Here is a 22,180-nt window from a genome sequence, read left to right as displayed (position 1 = left end):
CCCGGGGATCCAAACGAACAGCAGCTAGGCGAGAACTAAATTGAATTGGCGCCCGTGTTTGCTGGACTGAACATTGTGTTTAGAGTGTCAACATATTTTTGTTTTTAACTTTAATTTTTATCAGAAATAAGGGTTTGCCTTTTGTTTCAATGTTGACGTTTGCAACAGCGGAAATTTCTCGGCCTTACTATATTGAAGAAAAAAGAGCAAACATGACATTACCTGTTCTCTATAGCCCCATATTTTTTCCCGTAAGGTATTAACTCAAGATAAACACGTTGACATGTGTGTGTACTGACGTTGATATCTGTATTGCATTGTATATAGTGAGCGGGAAATACAGAAATGAATCTTTTATGTGTCATTCTCGTATGTCAATGTCACCGAAAATGACACTGATGTGTCGTCGACTCGTCGCTTAGACTTTGCGTTAGTTCTCGATTCACGTTGATCGTCTTTGGTCTTCACCGATACCCGCAAGTGCGTTTTCAGATAAAATTCAAATCTTGTCTGCTGTACATGAGACCTCGCGTTGGTTATTGAAAGTGGTAATATAGTTTTGGATCGCGGTAATGGATTTACGTCATCACAACCATACGTCATACACTATACGCAACTCAGCCAATATGAGACAATCAATGGGAAGCATTCATATTTCAAACGGACCGACTTTCGAAAGATTAAATATTTTAGCTCAAATCACGTACGTACACTTCTGTAGTCAACAATTCTAATATATATGTTAGAATACTGTCATTCTATTCTACAGAATGACAGTATGCATTTGCGTATGCGTAGTATAGGGAAGTAAGAAGTATCATTATTGGCACATTTTTAAGTGCCCTTTACCAACGTTTTGAATAATAGCCCAATTATACTGATATCGAGCCACTACTTAAACAAATAAGATGCATTGGCTCGGTAAATTGATGATAACTAGTGTCAAGATTTCCTGTATAAATTGTCGACTATTCCGGTCTGTCACCGTTAAACAGTTTGGTGTACGAAGTAGGCTACCTCATCGCTACAGAATAACGGATCACTCGCTTCATCTGAATTATTTGAAGATTACTGACCGACGCAGCAGATGGCAAAACACTTTCTCACATCCCTCTTGTTAGCAATCAGCATCTTTCAAGGTATAATAAATTTCTTGACTTTTGTATTTTATTGTCTTCCAATTCTTTATATTATGACAAATTTGATTTTTTTTTCAAGTGGGTCTAAGCGCTGCGGTGAATAAAATTTCTGAACAGAAATGGGGAAGGAAAATTACGTTCAATGGAGTAAGTGCTGCACGTGAAATAAGCCACAAAAATACCGGCCGATTCAATTTGTAACAATTTCGTTGACTGTTTTTTAATTAAAAAACTAATTCTTCTTATTTAATTGTGACAGCAAACCAGGGCGTTTACTTGCCCTGAAGCTGACGGCTCTTATGCAACACCGAACCAGTGTATTGCCCAGTATTATGAATGCGTGAACGGAATACCTTATCCTAAAGTACGACATTTACCTTTCAAGCTTTCTTGTTTTTGGTTTCTTTTAACCCACTGCTGTATTTCCTTTGCCTTATTTCAAGACGTGTCCACCAGGCTACTTGTTCGACCCAATAACGTTAGTGTGCACGCTTGCCGCTCAAACGACTTGCAGTAAATTTTTACTTTATTGGCACCTTTCGACCTTGATTATATAAATGTTCGTGATTCTTACCTAATTAAATTTTGTGGTGGAAATTCTTGCATTATAGATCAACACATCGATTGTCCTTCAGACGGACTGTATCCATATCCTGGTAAGCCTCTAATAACTGCTTGCAATATTTTGGATTTAAATCAAGCATTTAATTCACTTGATCTTGAATATGTGACGGTAATTTAGGTGCATGTTCCAGTTTGTACTTTGTTTGCAGCAATGGAGATTCTTATTTGACGGTATGCAAGTGTTAGACTTTCGTGTTCGTAACCTCCGACAATTTGTACATATATTTTTTTATTTTATTTTTGCTAGTATTGTACGGAAAACTATGTCTTCGATCCTACACTTCTAAGATGCGTTCTGCAAGAGGATGCTACGTGTACATGTAAGTGAATCTGGAAATAAATTTTTTTTTGTAAATATTATCTTCACCATTTCATTAATTACGGTATATTTTTGGTTTTTCTTGCGATAGCTACTAATTCAACAACCACGACTACCGTACCTTCTCCAACTACACCTCCTATGCCAATAACAAAGCCCGCAACGACAACTGAACCCACCACCACAACAACTGAGGCTACGACCACAACTCAATCCACAACAACGACAACTGCGCCTACAACAACAACTGAGGCCACAACAACCACAACTGCACCCACAACAACGGCAACTGAGGCCACAACAACAACAACTGCACCCACTACAACGACAACTGAGGCCACAACAACCACAACTCTTCCCACAACGACAACTCTTCCCACAACTGAGGCCACAACTACAACAACTGAGGCAACAACAACCACAACTGCACCCACAACAACGACAACTGAGGCCACAACGACGACAACTGCGCCCACAACTACAACAACTGAGGCAACAACGACGACAACTCTTCCCACAACTACAACAACTGAGGCCACAACGACAACTGCGCCCACAACTACAACAACTGAGGCCACAACGACGACAACTCTTCCCACAACTACAACAACTGAGGCCACAACGACAACTCTTCCCACAACTGAGGCCACAACTACAACGACTGAGGCCACAACAACCACAACTGCACCCACAACAACGACGACTGAGGCCACAACAACAACTCTTCCCACAACTGAAGCCACAACGACGACAACTGAGGCAACAACAACGACGACTGAGGCCACAACAACGACAACTGCCCCCACAACAACGACAACTGAGGCCACAACGACGACAACTGCGCCCACAACAACAACTGAATCTACAACGACGACAACTCTTCCCAAAACTACAACAACTGAGGCCACAACAACCACAACTGCACCCACAACAACGACGACTGAGGCCACAACGACAACTCTTCCCACAACTACCACACCTGAGGCCCCAACAACGATAACTGAGTCCACAACGACGACAATGGTACCAACAACTACCACAACCGAGCCCCCAACAACGACAACAAAAACAACCGAACCACCAAGAGAAGAGTCTACGACAACAACAGCAGCTACCATTACTACGACACTGACTCCTGCGAATACTCCGCCGATAACAACAACAACGAACACAACGCCGATCAAGCCGGCAGGACCTTTCGTTTGCCCCCAGTCGGACGGATTGTTTCCCGTGCCGGGCGTGGCATGTAGCAATCAATTTTGGATGTGCTCAAATTTTTATGCATATCTTATGGTAAGCTTTTTTTTATGTTTGCGATGCAACCATCCAGATGTTAGAAACTTATTTTTAAAATTTGTAGTATATGGAACCTAAATAATTCTTTATTTTTCTGTTTTAAAGGACTGTCCTGTGCCTATCTTTTATAACCCGGCAATCCAAGGTAAGTAAATTCAGTTTTTTTTTCCCGCTACATTATTATTCGCGTTGAAATTAATATTTTTATTGTGTATTAGTGTGCGATTGGAAAGAAAACATTGCGGGTTGCAATTAAACGACGCGGAGATAGGCTTCAATTTCTGGAATAACTAGTTCATGGAATAATACAAGGAAACTATTGCAGGGATATAGTTGGCAGATTGTCTTTTAATTTTGTTTGTTTGATCTTAAAATAATATTTTGGTAATAGACTGAATAAAGTATCAATACAATCAATTTTGAATATTATTACAATTTTATCTATATTATATTTGCCCTAAATACTTATTGTCCACGCAAAATAGTAAAATTGTTTTGACAGCCTTTGTGTTGCAGCAAAAGAATTCATCGGTAAATTATTGCGCCAGATTATTCTTTGTACCTCCTTTCGTAAGTTAACAACTTAAGATAAAAATTTGTAAAACAAAACTAAAAACTTCTAACCTTCACAATCTATTGAGTTTCTTGTTTCGATTTGTGATCTATTGACCGAAACTCTGGACTTTGTTATATGTATATTTTTTAAAATTATTATTCCGAAAAAAGCGCCCTTCGTCGCCAGCTGCAGTCAATTTTCGTGACCGTCTTATCAGTGAACTAAACTGACTCGATTGACTAATACCGTCTGGCAAATTAAAACTACACGAATCAGTCACTCTTACATTTTTCTTAATTTCCTCATCATGACGAAAAGGCTTTCACATTAAATTTGTTTCGATTAAATAGCAGCGCTATAAGGTGTGCAAATTACAATTAACTCGAATGTTTGCAAATTATATTTTGTTGTGTATGGTCAGCAAAAAATAAAAGATATTGCAACACGCAAAGCCTGACGTGTTTTATTGCTTTTATTGACTCAATCCGGAGCTTAACAATTTTATTCCGCTAAAGCCTTTAAGATTCTGAATCCATTTGATACGGCGATGACGCGCAGAATTCTTCCTCCGCATCGACGACGAAACCACTATGTCAACACTTGAAATTTCAAAATACAACCGTTAGCAAACACAACTTTTACCACCCTCTAATATATCCCGTTTAATCAGTTTTATTACACAAAGAAATGACCGAGGAATAAAGCCCATGTAAATATACATAAAACATTGTTTTCGATAAGACCGGATGTTGCTGGATATAAGAGAAGTTACCAGTCGGAGTTTCAATTAGTGTCATTGCAGTATAGCTGAGCGCTTTATACAAGTTATACGCTCTCATTAACCAACCAAAAAAATGAACAAATTGTCGTCCATTCTTTTCGCCTTTGCTGCCCTCCAATGTAAGTTGTAACCAACGATTGTACAGCTCGAAATAAAAATATCTAATGTCGTTTCATTGTTTTATTGTTCAACAGGTTCGTCCCTTGTCAACGCTGACATCAATTTAGGGGTCAGTGATTTCCAGTGTCCACCAGGCCACAGTATCTATCCTCATCCTCAACAATGTGAGCTCTACTACACCTGCTACAACACAGAGCCGACTTATCTGTGGCAGTGCAGATCCAACTTGTTATTTGACCTCGTCTACGACGGATGCAATTGGCCAGAACAGACCTACTGCGGAAATCGTACTCGCCCGGACCAAAGTATGGGTAACTTGCCTCCTGTTTGTTCTTATTCAATATTCTTGATGGCTTATTATTTTCCCCATTCGTTCTCAGAAACAACTACGAATATTCAGTCATCTGTACCCACGGTAGCCACACCTAATAGCCCTAAGCCAATCACATGCCCCGATGATGGATTTTATCCAGCCTATACCGATAGCTGCAATCCAGTTTTCTACACTTGCCTCGATGGCTATCCTTTTTCTACTGTGAGTCACGCTACTTTGGCATACATTTCTCAATGATTTTTAAATTTTTTCTCTTAGAACTGCCCCTCCTACGGTGTTTTCGAGCCGGTGGCTAAGAAATGCGTTTCGCCGAACAATTCTGCCTGTCAAACCGGTACAGACCTATATTTGCTATTAATCTGATTTAACCTTTATATTCAAACACAGAAAAAAAATTATTCCAAATTAGCACTAGATGTGATTATGAATAAGAGAAACGATAAGCGATTGAAACTTTTACTCAATTTTTGTGATTTCTGTTCTACAAATTTTCTCATATTATTATTTTTAGCAACACCAACATCTGGGACTAACCCGACAGTCAAATCAACAACCCAGGGTGTTACAGTCACATCGTGGTCAACCACCTCACCTGCGACTCCCCCTAAAACGACAACTGCCAATACGACAACGGCCCAGACGACCCCACCCAAAACGACAACGACTGCTGGCGGCCAATTCGTGTGTCCGGGAAGCGGCAACTATCCAGATCCTTCTTCGTGTTCACATTACTACACTTGTGACAATGGAAACGCCTACCATTTCGTAAGTTCCATTTTTGTAATTCTATCCTGCCCGTCATTATAGGCTCGGCGCTATCATTAAATTGACTCATTTTATCATCAGGCTTGTCCGTCTGGTCTGGTTTTCAATTCGGTAACCGGCGTTTGCGACTGGCCTAGCAGTGTTCCCGGTTGCAGTGGCAAATAAGGACGATATGCTCTTAATAAATCAATAATTTGATGCTCATCCGGCAGATGGGCCATTGCCTTAAGCTGGTGAGATTGTCCATCTTCCAGAAGTATGATTCAATCTGTCTATATGCCTGCATTGATTTTACAGTGATACATTTAAAGCTTAATATGTGATTTCCATCTTTTTTTGTTTGTTTTTTTAAGTTGATTGGTTTTTTCATGGTTAATTTGTATCTCTTCGTGCGCATAAGTCTATACATACTTTCTTACGTTTGAAAAATCAAGAAAGAAATTGATGTTTAAATTTCAGTGACCTTGATATCGGTCCAATTCATATTTGTACAGTTCGAAATGCTGCTGGTATTTCTAATCGTTCAACAAACAATCCTATAGTCAGGTCTAAATTAAACCCTTGGGAATTTTCCTTCTATGATGTTTTAAGATACACCCGGATTTTGTTGTCCAACATTGCGAAATCGAAATTAAATATTTGTTCATCGATTCCAAAAGTTCATGTTATTTGAAAATGAAATCGTGATGACCGGGCTGTTTGTTTGTTTTTTTTTTCACGCAGAGAGCAGCAGCGTGACAAACAATTTTGTATTTACAGTTCCCTACTTGCCTCTTGCATTCGTATCAGGCATACTTTTTTTGTATAACTTTCCTCAAAGGAAGCGTGACTCACGACCTTTGATTTGATTAATAAGCGTGATACGAATGTTACCGGTTGTTACTATACGAGACGAGAACTGCAGCAAAACATGGTGATGGGATTAGGGAAAAGCTGCTGTTGTCAAGTATGTCGATGCCACCCAGTCATGTCCGCGCGTGAGGTAGTAACTACATGGGACGATCGGATCGGATTGCGCCTCTCTCACCATGAACAAACATGCATTAGGATGATGACTTGGCCGACATCAAAATTTTTTTTACTCTATTTGTTATTTCCATTGATAAGGGGGGATCAGACTTGTCAGGGTGAGATAATACAATTTTATGCCGACGGCCAGTGACAGCTATGAGACGATAAGACAGCTCGCAATATATATGATGACCTCTCCCGTCGTTAACTCAATCAGAGTAACAGTCGCCAAACAAGAAATCAATTCTTCAGAATGCTGAAATCACTCTTCGCTCTGGCGCTTCTGCAATGTGAGTAGTTTACTGTTTTCAATGAGAAAAACATTCAATTCTAAAATTTGACCATTTCCCCGCTGCGCTGCTTTTCATTCAGGTTGCCTTTTGGAAATTAGTGGCTTTTCATTAGCCAGGAATCAGGTACGTGGGCTTGATGCTATGTTGATCAAGATGTTTTCATTAATTAGTGCAATGGCTTTTGCTAAAATAGGAACGTTTCACTTGTCCGGCAGCCGACGGGTTCTACGGCATCGATGGTCAATGCACAGCGGATTACTACGCCTGTGTCGGTGGGGTAGCATACCAACAGGTAACACATTAATTCCAGAATAATTTTTTTGATTTTCTGATGATTCTAATTTGTTAATATTGAAAATAATGTTCCATTTAGACATGCCCAGGAACTAACAATGTTTTCGATCCGCTTATCGCGAAATGCGTTTCTTACGACGTTGCCTCGTGTCGCAGTTAGTATTTCGATCATCCATCTGTTATATAAGTCACATAGTAATGGAACCACTTATTAATGTCAAGACAATTCAACGTAATCGTTTCAGATACAGTCACGACGACTACCGTTGCCCCCACGACGACCAGGGCTACTACTTTCACTGCTTCTACTACTACTACTAAGGGTCCTACCAACACCGTTATAACAACGACCCCTGCAGGTCCTACTTTTACTTGCCCAACAAACGAGGGGTTCTTCCCCATTCCTGGTACATGTGGGCCCGATTATTATGTGTGCGTCTCAGGATCGCCTTACGTATCGGTAAGTTTATAATTTCACAATTATAATTACTCAACCTCTATGGTCTCTAACCTCAGTCTAATATAATATTCATTAATTACTTGATCGAACGATCTATAATTGTAGACTAACTTTTTTCTTATTAAATTAGACGTGTCCCGGCGAAAGTATTTTCGATCCAGAGACTTTGATATGCACATCTGTGGAGCAAGCTTCATGCAGTAAGATTTATTTCACTTTCTGTATATGGCGTCTTTATATTAATACATTTTTTTTATTGATTTATAGAGCCAGAATTCAAATGCCCAAGTCCCGATGGCTTTTTCCCAGTGCCAGGTATAGACAAGTCGCCAATGCATCACATGCATTTTCTTTTTGAATTTTGTTCAACCAATCAGCAACTAATACTACTTATATTTTTATGCTTAAGGAACGTGCGGCAATAGCTACTACTCATGCGTCGGAGGAACAGCTTACCTACAGGTAAAGGACACATCAATTCTAGAAGAAAAATAATATAGGGCTGGTTTTACTCAACATTCTTGATTATTTGCAGAACTGTCCTGGAACTTCTGTCTTCGATCCGGCCACCAACAATTGCGTTGCGGAAGAAAACGCTTCATGCCGAAGTAAATACAATTACTAGAAATTAGAAATAATAATTTCACTTTATAGACATGAAAGTTAACGGTTGACTCCTTTCTTTAACTGAAAACAGCCACAACAAAAGCAACGACGCCAACAACCACACCAACTACTACAACACCGACCACAACAAGACCGACGACGACAACAACAAGGACAACAACAACAACGCCAACGACGACAACTCCAACAACAACAACAACCCGCACAACCACCACCACCACGACTCCAACAACCACCAAACCACCTTTTGTGTGCCCCGGAACTGGGCAGTACCCGTATCCGGGAAGCTGTACTCTGTATTACGTCTGTTCGGGCAGCAATTACATTGTAGCAGTAAGTTATTTTCACACATATTGCACACGAACATGCACCAGCTATTTGAACCAAATTTCGCAAAATTTGACTCACGTACTTCAATTATCTTTTTGTGACACGCAGAGTTGCCCGGCTGGCCAAGTGTTTAATCCTTCAACTGAATACTGCGAGGATCCTATTAACGTACCCGGTTGTTATTTCGACCCCGTCCAGTTTTTCCAGGTATGCTATCGATTTTCAATTGAATCAAGACTCAAATTTACACAATCCATTTTTTTTTTCATAACCTCACAGGATTTGCAATACGTTGGGGTGACTGGTGGGCCTTCGCTGTAGAAGACCAACATTTTCAGAGTGGTTGGTGCCTACCTAACGTCATAAAGATTTTCGTGTACACAATTTAAATCAAAGCTGCTTATACATCAGTCCGCATTCCCCCCAATAACCTTATATTATTGTCAACGTCAAATAATCAAGTTATAATTTGTTGCAACTGCTGTTACTTATATGACTGTGTCATTTTACGTCAATGAAAATATTGAATATGAAAATGCTTTACTATATTGCTGTAATAAAACCTTTTCAAGGATTATTATACACGCATCTTCGTATTTCCCAAGGCCTGGGAGTTTGCAAAAGAGCTTAGTTTTATAACGATGAGAATGTACTTCTCTCTTATTTATTCATTGGCGCAATATTGTAAATTATTACGCTATCTAAATCAACAATAAAGGTCATCTTGCAGCGATTAACTGGCGGGAGATATGAAAAAAGGGAATAAACAGCAAACAAAGGTGCGACCACCGTATTTCACACAGTCACGACGTATGTAACTACAAAAAGATTTAAACTGGATCATCTGTGATGTTGTCAGGCTCAAATAGTTGAGCTCAGCGTAGCTGTTGCAAGAAGGTTATGATTTTTCATAATATCAATGAGTTATATAGACGACCAGTAAGATAATGCACGTACGCCATGGCATTTTATTGAATAAATAAACTCAGCTAGGTTTTTACGTAATAGTCAAGCCGATAAAGTATTCAAATTCTTTTCCCAACTGATGCTGGGATCATGATAAAACAATTCAGTAGGCTATATAGCATTTACATGCTAAGTAATGAGACATTTGCTCATTTCCTCCCACTTACATAAACTCAACACAATTTGTTATCATACAAAGTGCACTTGAGAAATAATTGTGTACCCCATAATTCATTTATTATGCATGCATATGTGTCACAGACGACGACAGACGATAAACCTGTTTGATAAGCCACAAACACCCACTGTCATGTAACATTTAAATAGCGAAGCTTCTGTCCTCCTGTATTCATTGTGTCTGATTGGCTGATAACAGCGAGAACACTTAATTGAGATCAGCACCACTGCACTTGTATTTTTTGCTGTAACAGCAGTTACGTAAAAATGAAATCGACACTTGTGTTACTGCTGGCCCTCTACGGTAAATATTGAGATTGGATCAAGTTCTATTTGCGGATGCCCTATTTTCTTCCTCGGTAACCATTTACATTGACCATGATCAAATCACTTAGGTTTCCTGGCACTCTTCGCGACAGCTGTCACGTCGTCAAGATTGCGGGTAATTTATCATCAATCAAATTACATTTAAGGAGCCTTATGAGATTTTTTTCTTTTACGTCAATATTGCTCTTGATTTTATTGTCCAGGCTGACGAAAGGGATATCGATTTGGGAGAGTCCGATTACCAATGTCCCGAAGGACTGTACGTGGCCCCTCACGAAACACAATGCGAGTTGTACTACATCTGCGCTTCGGGTGGCACTCCCACTCACTTGTATCAGTGTCGAGACGATCTTTTGTTTGATCTCAAATATTATGGTAATGGTCCTATGTATTACATTTAACATTTTGATATAGATTTCACCGGGCTGTCACATAAAATATTTTATTCAATTGTTTTATCGTTTAATAGGATGCAATTTCAAAGATCAAACTGAATGCGGTGATCTCCTAGCACCTTTTACTTGTCCGTCTCCCAGTGGTAAATTCCCGATCCGAGAAGGGACATGTGATTCGCGATACTATGTTTGCACCAACGACGTAGCCGAACTACAGGTTATAGCTTTGTTGCTTTATTTATTGATGTGAAAAACTTATTATAACCTGGGCTTGACTAAATTAAAGGTCTGTCCGAACGGAGGCATTTTCGACGCCGCTTCATCAGCATGTGTTGCAACTGCTTGCCCGAGTGAGTTATTTCTATTTTATAGAATGTCTTATTTTTGTATTAAAATTTTTTGATTATTTTAATTTGAACAGCAACGACAACACCCGCCGTGCCGACCGCACCTGGATTGTTTGAATGTCCGGCACCAAGTGGAAATTTCCCAAGTCCTTATTCGTGCTCTCAATACTACGTCTGTGTGGACGGAACGGCCTTACTATTCGTAAATTTTCTTTCTTTCTTTTTTTTTGTTTGCTTTGTCATATTCTAAATTCATTTTTATTTCTTTCTCCGCAGGAATGTGCTGCAGGACTTTATTACAACGCCCCGCTTGATATATGCGATTGGCCCTCGAACGTGAATTGCATTTTGCCTACGTCGTCAGACAAGATATTGTAACTAGCTAAATGATTTTAGCCTTGATTTTAGCCGTGACATTAAATCTGACTCAGTGAGATGCGCTCCAATTTATAAGTCATCGAATTTAAGGAAAATGTATTGTGTGAAATACGTCATCGAAAACTTTTTGTTTCAATAACGTCTTAATAAACGAGATAAACACATGAACCGAATACGATCATGCCTGAATTTTTAACTTAAAAGTCATTCCTCCGTTTTTTTTCCTGATTACTTTGATTAGGCCTACTGAGTTAATTTTTTTTTATATTTTGTATTGAGGTTGGTTGAGGAGAACGAATGGATTCTCTTACATAACATTTTGATTGGACATTGATATGATTTTTTCCGTTAATAAAAATTTATGTCTCTGAAATATTGAATTCTCTTCATTTATATTATGAGTATTTGGGTTTTGACTTTTTTTCGCAAATTTATTTTTTTAGGAAATATTTTGGATTTTGGCGTAGCAATAATAAGGACATGTAAGGATAAGGATTCACTGTCTCATAATTGGAAAATAATTTTTATCCATCGTTCTCCTCTGGAAAGCGTGAAACATTTTTCGGTATGTTTTGTTCGTCTGCTCTGCTACATCAGTTTCTAATTCAGTGTTGGGACTGTTGGCCATTGCGAAGATATTCCAGACAAATAAAAAAGAAACTAATCCCCAGCCGGTGCTGAGGGTGGGTCTTCAACTAGAAGCCCAGATGTCTGCCGAACCCGGCATCCCCGGATCCATGGCCTATCCTCTCATGATCTCATCACCATCATCATCATTGCGAAGATGCTTCTGTAATTCTGTTATTAATGGTTAACTTCCAGTACGTGGAATCGAGAATGTAGCTACATTTAGATTGAGGTAATATATCCTATTTTATTTTACTAGCATTTAAAGTGTAGAACGTTTTAGCATCGAACGAACGAGGACTGGGCCAAGTTAGTTTGGTACATGTGGTTTAAGTTTGACATGTTGTCGAAGACAACTTCATCGCACTGGTGGAGAGGCCGAGGCCTATGTGATCGTTCTGCTGTAAGTTCAATTCACAAATTATGCGAAAACGCAAACAATTACAATTTCAAAATTTTTTCTCAAATATAAAACATACTAAAATAATGGAAAACTTAAGTAACATAAGTAGAGTAAGAGATCTAAGAGTAGGAGTCAGTTGGTAAGATGTCACAAACCGGAATTAGACTGACCTTTATACTGGTGAGTGACAGTTTTAGACACAACTAAAGAAGGCCGACACACGGTGAAAATCGATTGAACTTTTCTGATTACCTCATACTGTGTACTTGATGCGTTGTGATAAGGCTTTTCGTTCAAAAACTCCGCACACCAATGTGGCATTAAAAAAAGCTTTGACATCACAGTTGACATTTACTAAAGAGAAGGAACGATCAATAATAATATGTTTGGGAAGCTGTGTTCTCCATTCTCCTTGTAGATAAGTTTATGGTTATAATTGAAACAGTCGATTACATCAGGCATCAGCTAAGCTAAGCAAAGCAAATAAGACGAGATAATAATTGTGTACTTTGATGAGGTTCATAGATTGTTTTTTGGAGGGGAAGTATGAACTCCCGTTTCATCACTATATAATGAAACATTGATTAATAAAAAAAATCCCCTGTAACGTAGCCTACGTGAAGTGTCTATCTAAAAGATTGATGTATACGTACACCTACACCCACTCCATTTGTTAATATGGGTATTCTTTAATATATTTTATATTTAATATATAGTATTCTTTAAAACCTAATTTTCGTACGCACCTAAAATTATTAAAACTGAGTAATGGACAAATCTTATTCATAGTTTTTAAGGACTAACATAGTCTCAGTAAAAAAAAAAAATATTGATGGAATTGAAATGCAATCTATGCACCTGAAATTATTTTTGTCATTGTCCTTCAAATCGAATAAATTTCATACTTTCCAGATTAATAAGTATGCGTCTCATAGGAGAGAGGATGTAATGTAATGAATTGTACGGATGTAAATCGCTAAATTATTTTTTTACAGTAACTCCAAGGACTAAAGGTCGCATCATGTCAATTAAAATAATGCTTCCATTGTGTTGCTTTACCCACCCACGGATTTTATTTCACGTTCTCCAATAAAGTTTAGAGGTGATCTTGCGTCACACGTCATTGAGATCATACTTCATTGAGATACACATCATACACATCGATGTTTGATAAGCCATCGCAATTCGATAAACCGGAGAAACTTCTACTATATAAAGTAACGGAGTTCGTGTCCGTTGTATTCAGTTTTTTCCTTTGGAAAGAAGAAGTAAAGGCATTCGTTGTTCAAGCAACCAACTTTGCAGTCCGGTCAAAGACAATTGTAAGATGAAGTCAACAATCAAGTCAACAATTCTATTGGCATTATTGGTTTCCCACGGTACTAAATCAATATGTTTAATAATCGTTCTATTTTCCTAAATAATTTGGCTTCCTCTGAATTCAGGTTTGCAGTTCATTTCTACCGCAGGACTAAGGGTAATTTTTATTCAATTTTGAATTCGAGGTTGAATTTTTGTTTTTAAGTATATATTTATATGCGTGTGTACATCAGAGCCAGATGTCGTTGACTTCATAATTGCATGTCACTTCTTATTTTTTGTAAAAGGTGGAAGCAAGAGATACCGATTTGGGTGAATCCGACTACCAATGTCCCGATGAACTTTATGTCGCTCCACACGAAACCCAATGCAACTTGTACTACATCTGCGGTGCGGGAGGCACTCCCACTCACTTGTATCAGTGTCGAGACGACCTTTTGTTTGACCTGCAATATTATGGATGCAATTATAAAGAATTGGTGGATTGCGGAGACCGCGTACCATTTGCTTGCCCTTCTCCTAACGGAAATTTCCCTGTCAAAGAAGGAGCCTGTGATTCAAATTACTACGTTTGCACCAATGGTGTCCCTATGAAAGATGTAAGTTCCATTTCACATTACTTCTTTCGAAAAAATAACGACAATCTAACTTTGTTTGATACGTACATAAGACTTGTCCGGACGGAGGTATCTTTGACGCATCCTTGTCTTCATGCGCCGCACCAGGAATAATTATTTGTCCAAGTGAGTTTGAGATAACTGAAGAGCTACTTTGCGTTTCTTTAACGTAGACTTACTGTTAAGAATATATATTAGAACTAAGAATAATGAACGCATGCATTTGATAGAAAAGGGAGTTTAATACCAAAGTAACACACACTTCACAAATGATCACTTGAGACAATACTTATACGTCGAAACGCGGCTGGAGTAGAAACAAGAAGAAGTGTAGAACGTCACATAGCAGACGAAGGAAACTTTGACAAGAATTGGGAGAGATAGGTTTTGGCAACAATGGGGTTCAGCAACAGAGTTGGGGTAACGCTTGAATTGAAAAACACAACACGTCCCTCAAGTCAAGCGTGCAGCAACTAAGGCAAAGAACTGCGTCCCTCGAGTGCACTACTCTGGTAGCTCACGAATGTTGAGATCGTTCCGCAATTTTTCGAATCTTGGGACAGCGAGGGCCTTTGTGAAAATATCCGCAAGTTGGGATTCAGTCTCGATGTAGGAGATGTTGATCCGTCCTTCCTGCTGAGCATCTCGTACGAAGAAGAAACGCACATCCATGTGTTTCGTGCGCTGGTGAAAGACAGGATCGTGGATTAGTGCGATTGCACTTTGATTGTCACACCGCAAGGGTGTTGCTGATTCGATGGCTCCTAGTTCTAGGTGGAGGCGTTTGAGCCAGATTCCTTCTTTTGTACTTTCCGCCGCTGAGATGAATTCTGCTTCTGTTGTAGAAAGGGCTACGCACGTTTGGCGTCGACTGAACCATGAGACGGCGCCATTGTAGAGAAGGAAGACGGCTCCTGACGTAGATTTTCTACTTTCCAGGTCGCCAGCATAGTCCGAGTCACAGTAACCACATAACTCGCTGCTCCCACCGCCGAATAGTAGTCCGAAGTTGATTGTCTTTTTGAGGTAAGCTAGAATGCGCTTCAAGGCCTTCCAGTGTTCCAGGCCAGGATTCTGTGAGTATCTGGAGACCTGGCCAACCGCGTAAGCGATATCAGGCCTTGTGAGATGTGTGAGATGCATTACTGATCCAATGCATTCCATGAAGGGAATGTTGGCCATTTCTTCCTTCTCCTCTTCGTTTTTTGGACTCATTTGTGGCGATAGTTTGACACATGGGTCCGCAGGGATTGCAAGAGGGTTACAGCTGCTCATGTTGAATCGTTCTAGGATTTTCTTGACATACTCTGGTTGGGAGAGATGAATGGTTCCAAGAGATCGGTTGCGATTCATGTCGATTCCTATGAAGCGATCTGCGGGGAGGGATCGTACTTCAAACTCTTTGCCCAGAAATTCCACTATGTCTGTGAGGGCTGATTGGATGTTGCTTAAGATGAGTCCGTCATCAACGTATAGGATGAATATGGTAAGTTCTTCATCGGTCTCCCCCGGACGGAGGTGACGGTAATATACGCAGGGGTCCGCTTGACTTCTTTTCAATCCAAATTTGATGAGGAATTCGTTGAACTTGAGGTTCCAGACCCTCGAAGCTTGTTTCAGACCATAAATGCTTTTATTAAGGCGGCAAACTTCTTGTTCCCTACCTGGGACTACGAAACCTTCGGGCTGCTGCATGTAGATTTCTTCGTCTAGTATGCCATACAAGAACGCTGTTTTCACATCAAGTTGGATCATCTCTAGGTTTTTTTGCTGCGGCGATGGACAGGATAAGACGTAGTGAATAGTTCTTGGCTACGGGTGCGTAGGTGTCGGTGTAGTCCAGTCCGAACACTTGCGAGTACCCTTTGATGACGAATCGGGCTTTATATCTAGGAGCTGTGGTCTTGAATCCAGGTTTGAATGTCATCACCCATTTGCCTGGGATAGCCTTCCGGTCTGGTGGAAGTGGGCAGAGTGTCCAGGTGCCATTTTGTACGAGTGAGTCGTACTCTTCAAATATGGCGGGTATCCAAAACTTGGAGTCAGCACAGGATATGGCTTCGAGATAACTCGAGGGCTCCAGTAGTGGGGAGTGATTGTTCGCGTCTTGGACTTTAGCTGACATGCTAGAGAGGTTTGCTATTTTGGCTAGAGACTGTTGCCATTGAATGTACCTCTCGCTGTATTTCGGTGAACGAGTTGATCTGCGCGTTTGTTGGGGGGCACAATCAACGTCCCTTTGGTGAATTGGGTCATCAGAAGTGACTTCATTGACGCGAGTAGATTTCCTGGGAAGATTTTCGTCATCAACATCGTGATTTGAGTCGTCGAGAGGAATGGTGATTTCGTTGAGATTTGCACCAGCAGGGGGAGTTTCAGTCTCATTCGTTGGATGCTCGTTGTTTTCCGGTGTTTGATCAACGGATGGTTGATCTTTATCCACGTCCATTGCGTGATCGTCGGTATCAACGATATCTAGTTCATCCTTTTTTAAAAAAAAAAAAAAAAAAAAAAAAAAAAATATAAATATATATTGACTGCGAGAAAAAAAAAACTTGTGATCCATCTCCAAAGGAGAGAGAAAAAAATAATAATAAATTTACCGTTAGTGGCGATGAATTGTTCGTGTCACGATATAGAATTTGTTCATCAATCTTCACGTCTTTGCTGACTACAATTTTCCTTGTTTTCGGGATGTAGATTCGGAATGCGTTCTGAGTATTGCATCGTCCAACGAATACACCTTCTTGGCTTCTAGCTCCCAGTTTTGTTGCTGTGTCGGGAATTCGTACAAAAGCTCTGGTTCCAAAAATGCGTAAGTCCGACATGTTCGGTTTTCTACCATTCCAGCTCTCGAATGGAGTAATTTTGATTGTTCTAGAGAGGACTCTGTTGCGAATGTATGTCGTATAGGTGACGGCCTCAGCCCATAGTGTAGGTGGAAGGCCACTTGAGATAAGCATGCAGCGTACGGAATTTAGTAGCGTTCGATTGGTTCGCTCGGCTACGCCGTTCTGCTCAGGCGTGTGGGGAGCACTTGTCTCGTGGCGGATGCCACATTTTTCAAACCAGGCTATAACGTTCAAAAAGAAACTTTCAGTGATACATATACATATATTTTATTAGTTGAGTTGAACTAACCTCTATTCTCATTATTGATGTACTCGGCTCGACCGTTGTCTGATCGAATAGTGAGGATGTAGTTGCCGGTTTCGTTTAATAACATCGCTGCGTACAGACGAAGAAGGGAAGGGACTTCTGACTTCTTTTTCATGAAGTACACGGTTAGGTATCCGCTGAAGTCGTCCTTAAATGTTACATAGTAGCGCGCGCCTCCAAGGCTTGGCGTTGCGATTGGTCCCCATACATCTGAGTGGATGAGCTCACCAATTCTACTGGCTCTATTCCTGCCGATTTTGAGTGGTGATCTAGTGAACTTTCCTAATTCACAACCCGCGCATAGTGTCGTTGGGATGTCGAGTTCCCCAGAGATGTTCAAGCCAATCACTAGGTCTTGTTGAATCATCTTCTTCAGTGTGTGGTACCCAATGTGTCCCAGGCGTTCGTGCCAAACGGCAATTGATGATCGGAGATCGGCATTGAGCGCTGTATCGAGAGACAAATGAGCAGCTTCAATCTGATTCTGTTGGATTTCAGGCTTCAGATTAAGTTGATACAGCGTGTTCTCCTTACGTTCACCAGTGAGGACTATCTCTTCATCTCTAGTGAATAAGACCTTAAGATTGGATAATAATAGCTGGGTCAATTATATGTCTTTATTTGTAATTAAAAAAAAAAATTATACCTTGTCATCTTTGAATTCTGCTATTAGCCCGCTGGCAGTTGCAGCTCCAATTGAGAAGAGGTTTACGCCAAGACCGGGAACGTAGAGAACTTCCGTTAGAATCCTTGCATTCACCTTCTGATTCACATTAACTGAGATTGAGATGCTACCGGATCCTAGTACATCTAGTTTGGTACCACCGATGCCTGAGAAAGACAACGGACATTTGATTACATATTTAAAGAAAACAATAAAGTAGTACGTGCAAGATATTTACCTGATACGGTCCGATTTCCGGGTTCAATTGGTGTGAATGTGACAAAGAAAACTTTTTGATCACACATGTGCTTTGTAGCACCAGAGTCAGCGAAGAAGGCATGCACGCTTCTTGGATCAGATTTAGATGACGACATGAGCGCTTGACCAGGTGTGTTGTCGCCTTTGGGGCCTGGATACCCGTGCTTCTTGTAGCAGTTTTTCACTTCATGTCCTGGTTTAGTGCAAAAACCACATCGTGGACGTGAGTCGTAATCGGCCCCATACTGGCCCTTTGACCTTTTGTCGACATAGCCTCCTCGCGTTCCATGTAGATATCCTCTTCCTCGACCTCTTCCTCGACCTCTTCCACCACCACCGGCGGCAAATGCTTCTTCAGTTGGGGCTTCTGTCCTTTGATAGGACTTAACCACGCTTTCTTCACATAGGAGACGTTGAAGTAAGTGGTCGAGTGTTCGATCTGCTGCTGGAACGGCAGCCCATACTGATCTTACAATGCGATAGGTTTCTGGCAGTGTCGCTAAAGCTTTTGACACTAGTTGGATGTCGCTGAGGGGCTGATCTCGCTCTTTCAGTTTGTCAGCAGTGTTGGATAGCTTTTGTATGTGAGTACGCATGTCATCACCTGCAGTGTATGAGAAGTCATAGTAATTTTGCCACAGTAGGTGTAGATGCTCTTCTGTGTGTAGCTAATAATGCAGATTGAGTTTTGTCCACATCTGGGCTGCATTCAAACCGGGAGTGTACAGGTTTTGCTTCATCTCCCTTGTAATAGTTGCCATAATGCAATTGCGAGCTAGCACGTCCTTCTTTTTCCATTGTCTTATCTCCGTCTCATTCGTGATATCTCCATCATCATCATAGTCCTGTATAAAAAAATAAGGAAAAATAAATGAGTGCTGTTGGTTATCTTAGGTAGACATTGGTAGTTAAGTAATAACATAAAAAAAATCAATTGCTTAGGCAATGAGGGGAGTCTAATGAACCTATGTTCTAAACCAATATATCTGCGTGAGCAATGTAAGAGTAAATAAGAGATAATCAATCATGAATGTTTCTCCTTCAATTGCGTGAGCAATGAATAATAAAAAAATAAAAGGAAAGAATCCTTTCCCAATAAAAAGGGATTGCGTGAGCAATGTTAGAGTGAATATGAGATAATCAATCATGAATGATTCTCCTTAGATTGCGTGAGCAATGAATAGTAAAAGAATAAAAAAGGAAATAATCCTTTCCAAAGAAAAGGATTGCGTGAGCAATGTATGCAGTAGACGCTCTCACATGTGAGATTGGTCCACACTTGCAGGATAAAAGCATACAACTTAAAAGCATGTGTGAACGATGAGCAACCATGTGCTCTGGAATGAGGATTGTCTGCGAGAAAGAAAATAAAAATGTTTCTGTGAAAGTTTACCTCATCTGGACATAGTTCTAGTCCTAACACCACGTCAGCAATGTCCAGATTCTGAAAACACAGGTCAATCTCATAATTCCACTCACGATGGTTCGTCCCATCAAACTTGGGTACGTGGGACACTGCTCTCATGGAATTATCTGGTACAGCATGCTCTGCCATTCTAAATTTGGATGCAGCACAATGTACCTGGGCCCATAACCTGTTAAGAATATATATTAGAACTAAGAATAATGAACGCATGCATTTGATAGAAAAGGGAGTTTAATACCAAAGTAACACACACTTCACAAATGATCACTTGAGACAATACTTATACGTCGAAACGCGGCTGGAGTAGAAACAAGAAGAAGTGTAGAACGTCACATAGCAGACGAAGGAAACTTTGACAAGAATTGGGAGAGATAGGTTTTGGCAACAATGGGGTTCAGCAACAGAGTTGGGGTAACGCTTGAATTGAAAAACACAACACTTACATATTTATGCTTTCTTATGATTTACTATAGCCACGACTACAGTGACTCCACGTACCACACCACCACGTATCACACCAGGACCGTTTGAGTGTCCAGAAACAAACGGTTATTTTTCCAGTCCTTACTCCTGCTCTCAGGTACTAGATTGAATTATTCAATTACCAGTATTTTATTAAAGTCAATTATATGAAAAATTAAATTTTCTCATTCAGTTCTATATTTGTCAAGATGGAACACCTATTCTTAATGTAAGCCACTTATTTTTGTTGTTGTTATGTATCTATGTTGAATACTAATTGGCAATCTTTTCATCCACCAGGATTGTCCCACGGGACTTTACTACAACGCTGTTCTCAATATTTGTGATTGGCCGTATAACGTTGATTGCAAAATACCAAATGCATTTTGACGAAGTCGTTTTTTTAACCACGATAAATTGCAACTTCATTTATAATGCTGAACTATGAAAAATACATTTTCTCTACACGCTATGGATTTTTTTTTTACCTGCCTCTGCCTGTGCATGCTGGTGTCGAGAAGTTTTTTAAAAAACGTGATATTATAACTGGTTTAATTTTTATTTATTCTGTATTGTGGACTTGTGGTCGCTTGTGGTTGGGGAGAACGAATGGATTCTTTTCAATTTTTAATAAATGGAAAACCCAAATTAAAATTTTTTTTTAGAAAACATTTTGCATTTACCGTGTTTTACGTAGCAAAGATTCCCTGTCCCCTGTGCCCTGTCTTCCTGTCTCATAATTGGAAAATGATTTATATCCATCGTTATCCTCTGGAAACAAAAAACAAAAAAAAACTTGCACGCTATGTTTTTGATCGTCTGCTACACCATATTCGAATTCGGAGTTGGTCGTTGCGAATATGCTTCTGAATCTTTTATCACAGACTACGAATGTAAAGACGGAAATCCCCTATAGATGTTATACCAATGAAAAAGTAGTAGACATGCCAAAAAGTCGTGCGCAGTTTACGCCGATGCGCACCACAGCGGCCGATAGCAGAACCTAGATTGTTATTACGCTTGACAACCTGTACAGTCAAGATCCTTTGTTCGACAACAGTCGAACAAGGCCTTTTTGTCGAACAAAGGATCTTGACTGTACAGGTTGTCAAGCGTAATAACAATCTAGGTTCTGCTATCGGCCGCTGTGGTGCGCATCGGCGTAAACTGCACACGATTTTTTGCTCGACTACTACTTTTTCAATGGTATAACATCTATAGACCTTATTAGTATCCAAAGGTATGGGTCAATCCGACCCCTTAGCGGGGCGTTGCAGTGTGAAGGGGTGCCGTGAACAGCCGCTTTTTATTTGGCTCGCCCCATTAGATAACAGGTCAGTAATGATACTGTTAACCCTTAGCATGGTGTATTAGTATGGTGGGGGAACTTTTGTTGGAATCGGCTATCTCGAATGAAGCCAGTTTCCGGACAAGAGGCGGAGCTTAGTGGAAAAGTCGAAATTCTTAACAGCCAATTGCAGGGCTGGTCGCACTTCTTTGGTGCCCTCTATGAACCAAGATACTAATTTCTTTTGTAAATTCGTCTGAAAAATAGTGTACGTATTTAAAATTTACGACTGTTGACATCAGCTGGTTGCTACAGTGGCTAGAGTACCGGACTGCGACTCTAAAGGATTAAGGTTCGATACCCATATTCGTGACTTATTTTTTTTTCATATTTTTTTCTATTAATTTTAAAATAATT

The 22,180-nt window shown here is 40.0% G+C and overlaps 5 protein-coding genes across 7 annotated transcripts; all 5 read left to right on the top strand.

Annotated features, from left to right (window-relative positions):
• The first annotated feature begins 928 nt into the window (after positions 1-928).
• On the top strand, positions 929-3,807 carry LOC124329100 (cell wall protein DAN4-like). Of its 2 annotated transcripts, none has more exons than XM_046788094.1 (11): positions 929-1,139; positions 1,219-1,286; positions 1,399-1,503; positions 1,583-1,652; positions 1,751-1,795; positions 1,882-1,934; positions 2,011-2,083; positions 2,174-2,764; positions 2,972-3,375; positions 3,484-3,523; positions 3,597-3,807. In XM_046788094.1, exons 1-11 carry the CDS (start codon positions 1,088-1,090, stop codon positions 3,632-3,634), a joined length of 1,539 nt encoding a protein of 512 aa, XP_046644050.1. In that variant the 5' UTR covers positions 929-1,087; the 3' UTR covers positions 3,635-3,807. The 2 variants fall into 2 exon arrangements, with proteins under 2 accessions (XP_046644050.1, XP_046644052.1); XM_046788096.1 differs by having other exon boundaries at positions 930-1,139; positions 2,174-2,574; positions 2,842-3,375.
• Positions 3,808-4,682: 875 nt separating this feature from the next.
• LOC124329179 (probable endochitinase) lies at positions 4,683-6,257 on the top strand. Of its 2 annotated transcripts, none has more exons than XM_046788227.1 (6): positions 4,683-4,834; positions 4,910-5,140; positions 5,216-5,370; positions 5,428-5,503; positions 5,681-5,934; positions 6,016-6,257. In XM_046788227.1, the coding sequence occupies exons 1-6, from the start codon at positions 4,789-4,791 to the stop codon at positions 6,097-6,099; spliced, it is 846 nt and encodes a 281-aa protein (XP_046644183.1). In that variant the 5' UTR covers positions 4,683-4,788; the 3' UTR covers positions 6,100-6,257. The 2 variants fall into 2 exon arrangements, with proteins under 2 accessions (XP_046644183.1, XP_046644182.1); XM_046788226.1 differs by having other exon boundaries at positions 4,910-5,146.
• Positions 6,258-7,112: 855 nt separating this feature from the next.
• On the top strand, positions 7,113-9,554 carry LOC124329146 (integumentary mucin C.1-like). The gene is made up of 12 exons (XM_046788184.1): positions 7,113-7,235; positions 7,318-7,361; positions 7,432-7,530; positions 7,612-7,687; positions 7,778-7,992; positions 8,123-8,192; positions 8,260-8,307; positions 8,402-8,454; positions 8,528-8,600; positions 8,690-8,952; positions 9,058-9,156; positions 9,229-9,554. The coding sequence occupies exons 1-12, from the start codon at positions 7,199-7,201 to the stop codon at positions 9,268-9,270; spliced, it is 1,119 nt and encodes a 372-aa protein (XP_046644140.1). The 5' UTR covers positions 7,113-7,198; the 3' UTR covers positions 9,271-9,554.
• Positions 9,555-10,247: 693 nt separating this feature from the next.
• LOC124329192 (protein obstructor-E-like) lies at positions 10,248-11,707 on the top strand. The gene is made up of 7 exons (XM_046788245.1): positions 10,248-10,396; positions 10,488-10,534; positions 10,623-10,794; positions 10,889-11,031; positions 11,101-11,164; positions 11,236-11,363; positions 11,438-11,707. The coding sequence occupies exons 1-7, from the start codon at positions 10,360-10,362 to the stop codon at positions 11,537-11,539; spliced, it is 693 nt and encodes a 230-aa protein (XP_046644201.1). The 5' UTR covers positions 10,248-10,359; the 3' UTR covers positions 11,540-11,707.
• An 864-nt stretch (positions 11,708-12,571) lies between these two features.
• LOC124329189 lies at positions 12,572-20,947 on the top strand. The gene is made up of 8 exons (XM_046788242.1): positions 12,572-12,674; positions 13,816-13,948; positions 14,015-14,046; positions 14,177-14,488; positions 14,560-14,632; positions 20,487-20,593; positions 20,669-20,704; positions 20,776-20,947. The coding sequence occupies exons 2-8, from the start codon at positions 13,897-13,899 to the stop codon at positions 20,863-20,865; spliced, it is 702 nt and encodes a 233-aa protein (XP_046644198.1). The 5' UTR covers positions 12,572-12,674; positions 13,816-13,896; the 3' UTR covers positions 20,866-20,947.
• Positions 20,948-22,180: the final 1,233 nt, after the last annotated feature.

This window comes from Daphnia pulicaria, chromosome 3 (genome assembly GCF_021234035.1).
Source record: "Daphnia pulicaria isolate SC F1-1A chromosome 3, SC_F0-13Bv2, whole genome shotgun sequence".
NCBI classification, from domain to species: Eukaryota; Metazoa; Arthropoda; class Branchiopoda; order Diplostraca; family Daphniidae; genus Daphnia; species Daphnia pulicaria.
Note: the sequence above shows the minus strand (reverse complement) of the source record. Positions and strands in the feature narration are given on the sequence as shown.

What these genes read in the sequence shown, in the direction of transcription:
- LOC124329189 (XM_046788242.1), top strand. Translation starts at nt 13,897, where the DNA reads ATGAAGTCAACAATCAAGTCAACAATTCTATTGGCATTATTGGTTTCC. An exon ending in ATGGTGTCCCTATGAAAGAT is followed by an intron (nt 14,489 to 14,559) that starts GTAAGTTCCATT and finishes TACGTACATAAG; the next exon opens with ACTTGTCCGGACGGAGGTAT. An exon ending in GTCCTTACTCCTGCTCTCAG is followed by an intron (nt 20,594 to 20,668) that starts GTACTAGATTGA and finishes TTTCTCATTCAG; the next exon opens with TTCTATATTTGTCAAGATGG.
- LOC124329192 (XM_046788245.1), top strand. Translation starts at nt 10,360, where the DNA reads ATGAAATCGACACTTGTGTTACTGCTGGCCCTCTACG. An exon ending in GTTACTGCTGGCCCTCTACG is followed by an intron (nt 10,397 to 10,487) that starts GTAAATATTGAG and finishes CAAATCACTTAG; the next exon opens with GTTTCCTGGCACTCTTCGCG. An exon ending in ACGACGTAGCCGAACTACAG is followed by an intron (nt 11,032 to 11,100) that starts GTTATAGCTTTG and finishes ACTAAATTAAAG; the next exon opens with GTCTGTCCGAACGGAGGCAT.
- LOC124329146 (XM_046788184.1), top strand. Translation starts at nt 7,199, where the DNA reads ATGCTGAAATCACTCTTCGCTCTGGCGCTTCTGCAAT. An exon ending in CGCTCTGGCGCTTCTGCAAT is followed by an intron (nt 7,236 to 7,317) that starts GTGAGTAGTTTA and finishes CTTTTCATTCAG; the next exon opens with GTTGCCTTTTGGAAATTAGT. An exon ending in ACCCCGTCCAGTTTTTCCAG is followed by an intron (nt 9,157 to 9,228) that starts GTATGCTATCGA and finishes ATAACCTCACAG; the next exon opens with GATTTGCAATACGTTGGGGT.
- LOC124329179 (XM_046788226.1), top strand. Translation starts at nt 4,789, where the DNA reads ATGAACAAATTGTCGTCCATTCTTTTCGCCTTTGCTGCCCTCCAAT. An exon ending in ATGGCTATCCTTTTTCTACT is followed by an intron (nt 5,371 to 5,427) that starts GTGAGTCACGCT and finishes TTTTTCTCTTAG; the next exon opens with AACTGCCCCTCCTACGGTGT. An exon ending in CAATTCTGCCTGTCAAACCG is followed by an intron (nt 5,504 to 5,680) that starts GTACAGACCTAT and finishes TATTATTTTTAG; the next exon opens with CAACACCAACATCTGGGACT.
- LOC124329100 (XM_046788094.1), top strand. Translation starts at nt 1,088, where the DNA reads ATGGCAAAACACTTTCTCACATCCCTCTTGTTAGCAATCAGCATCTTT. An exon ending in ACGGAATACCTTATCCTAAA is followed by an intron (nt 1,504 to 1,582) that starts GTACGACATTTA and finishes CCTTATTTCAAG; the next exon opens with ACGTGTCCACCAGGCTACTT. An exon ending in TGAGGCCACAACAACCACAA is followed by an intron (nt 2,765 to 2,971) that starts CTGCACCCACAA and finishes CTCTTCCCAAAA; the next exon opens with CTACAACAACTGAGGCCACA.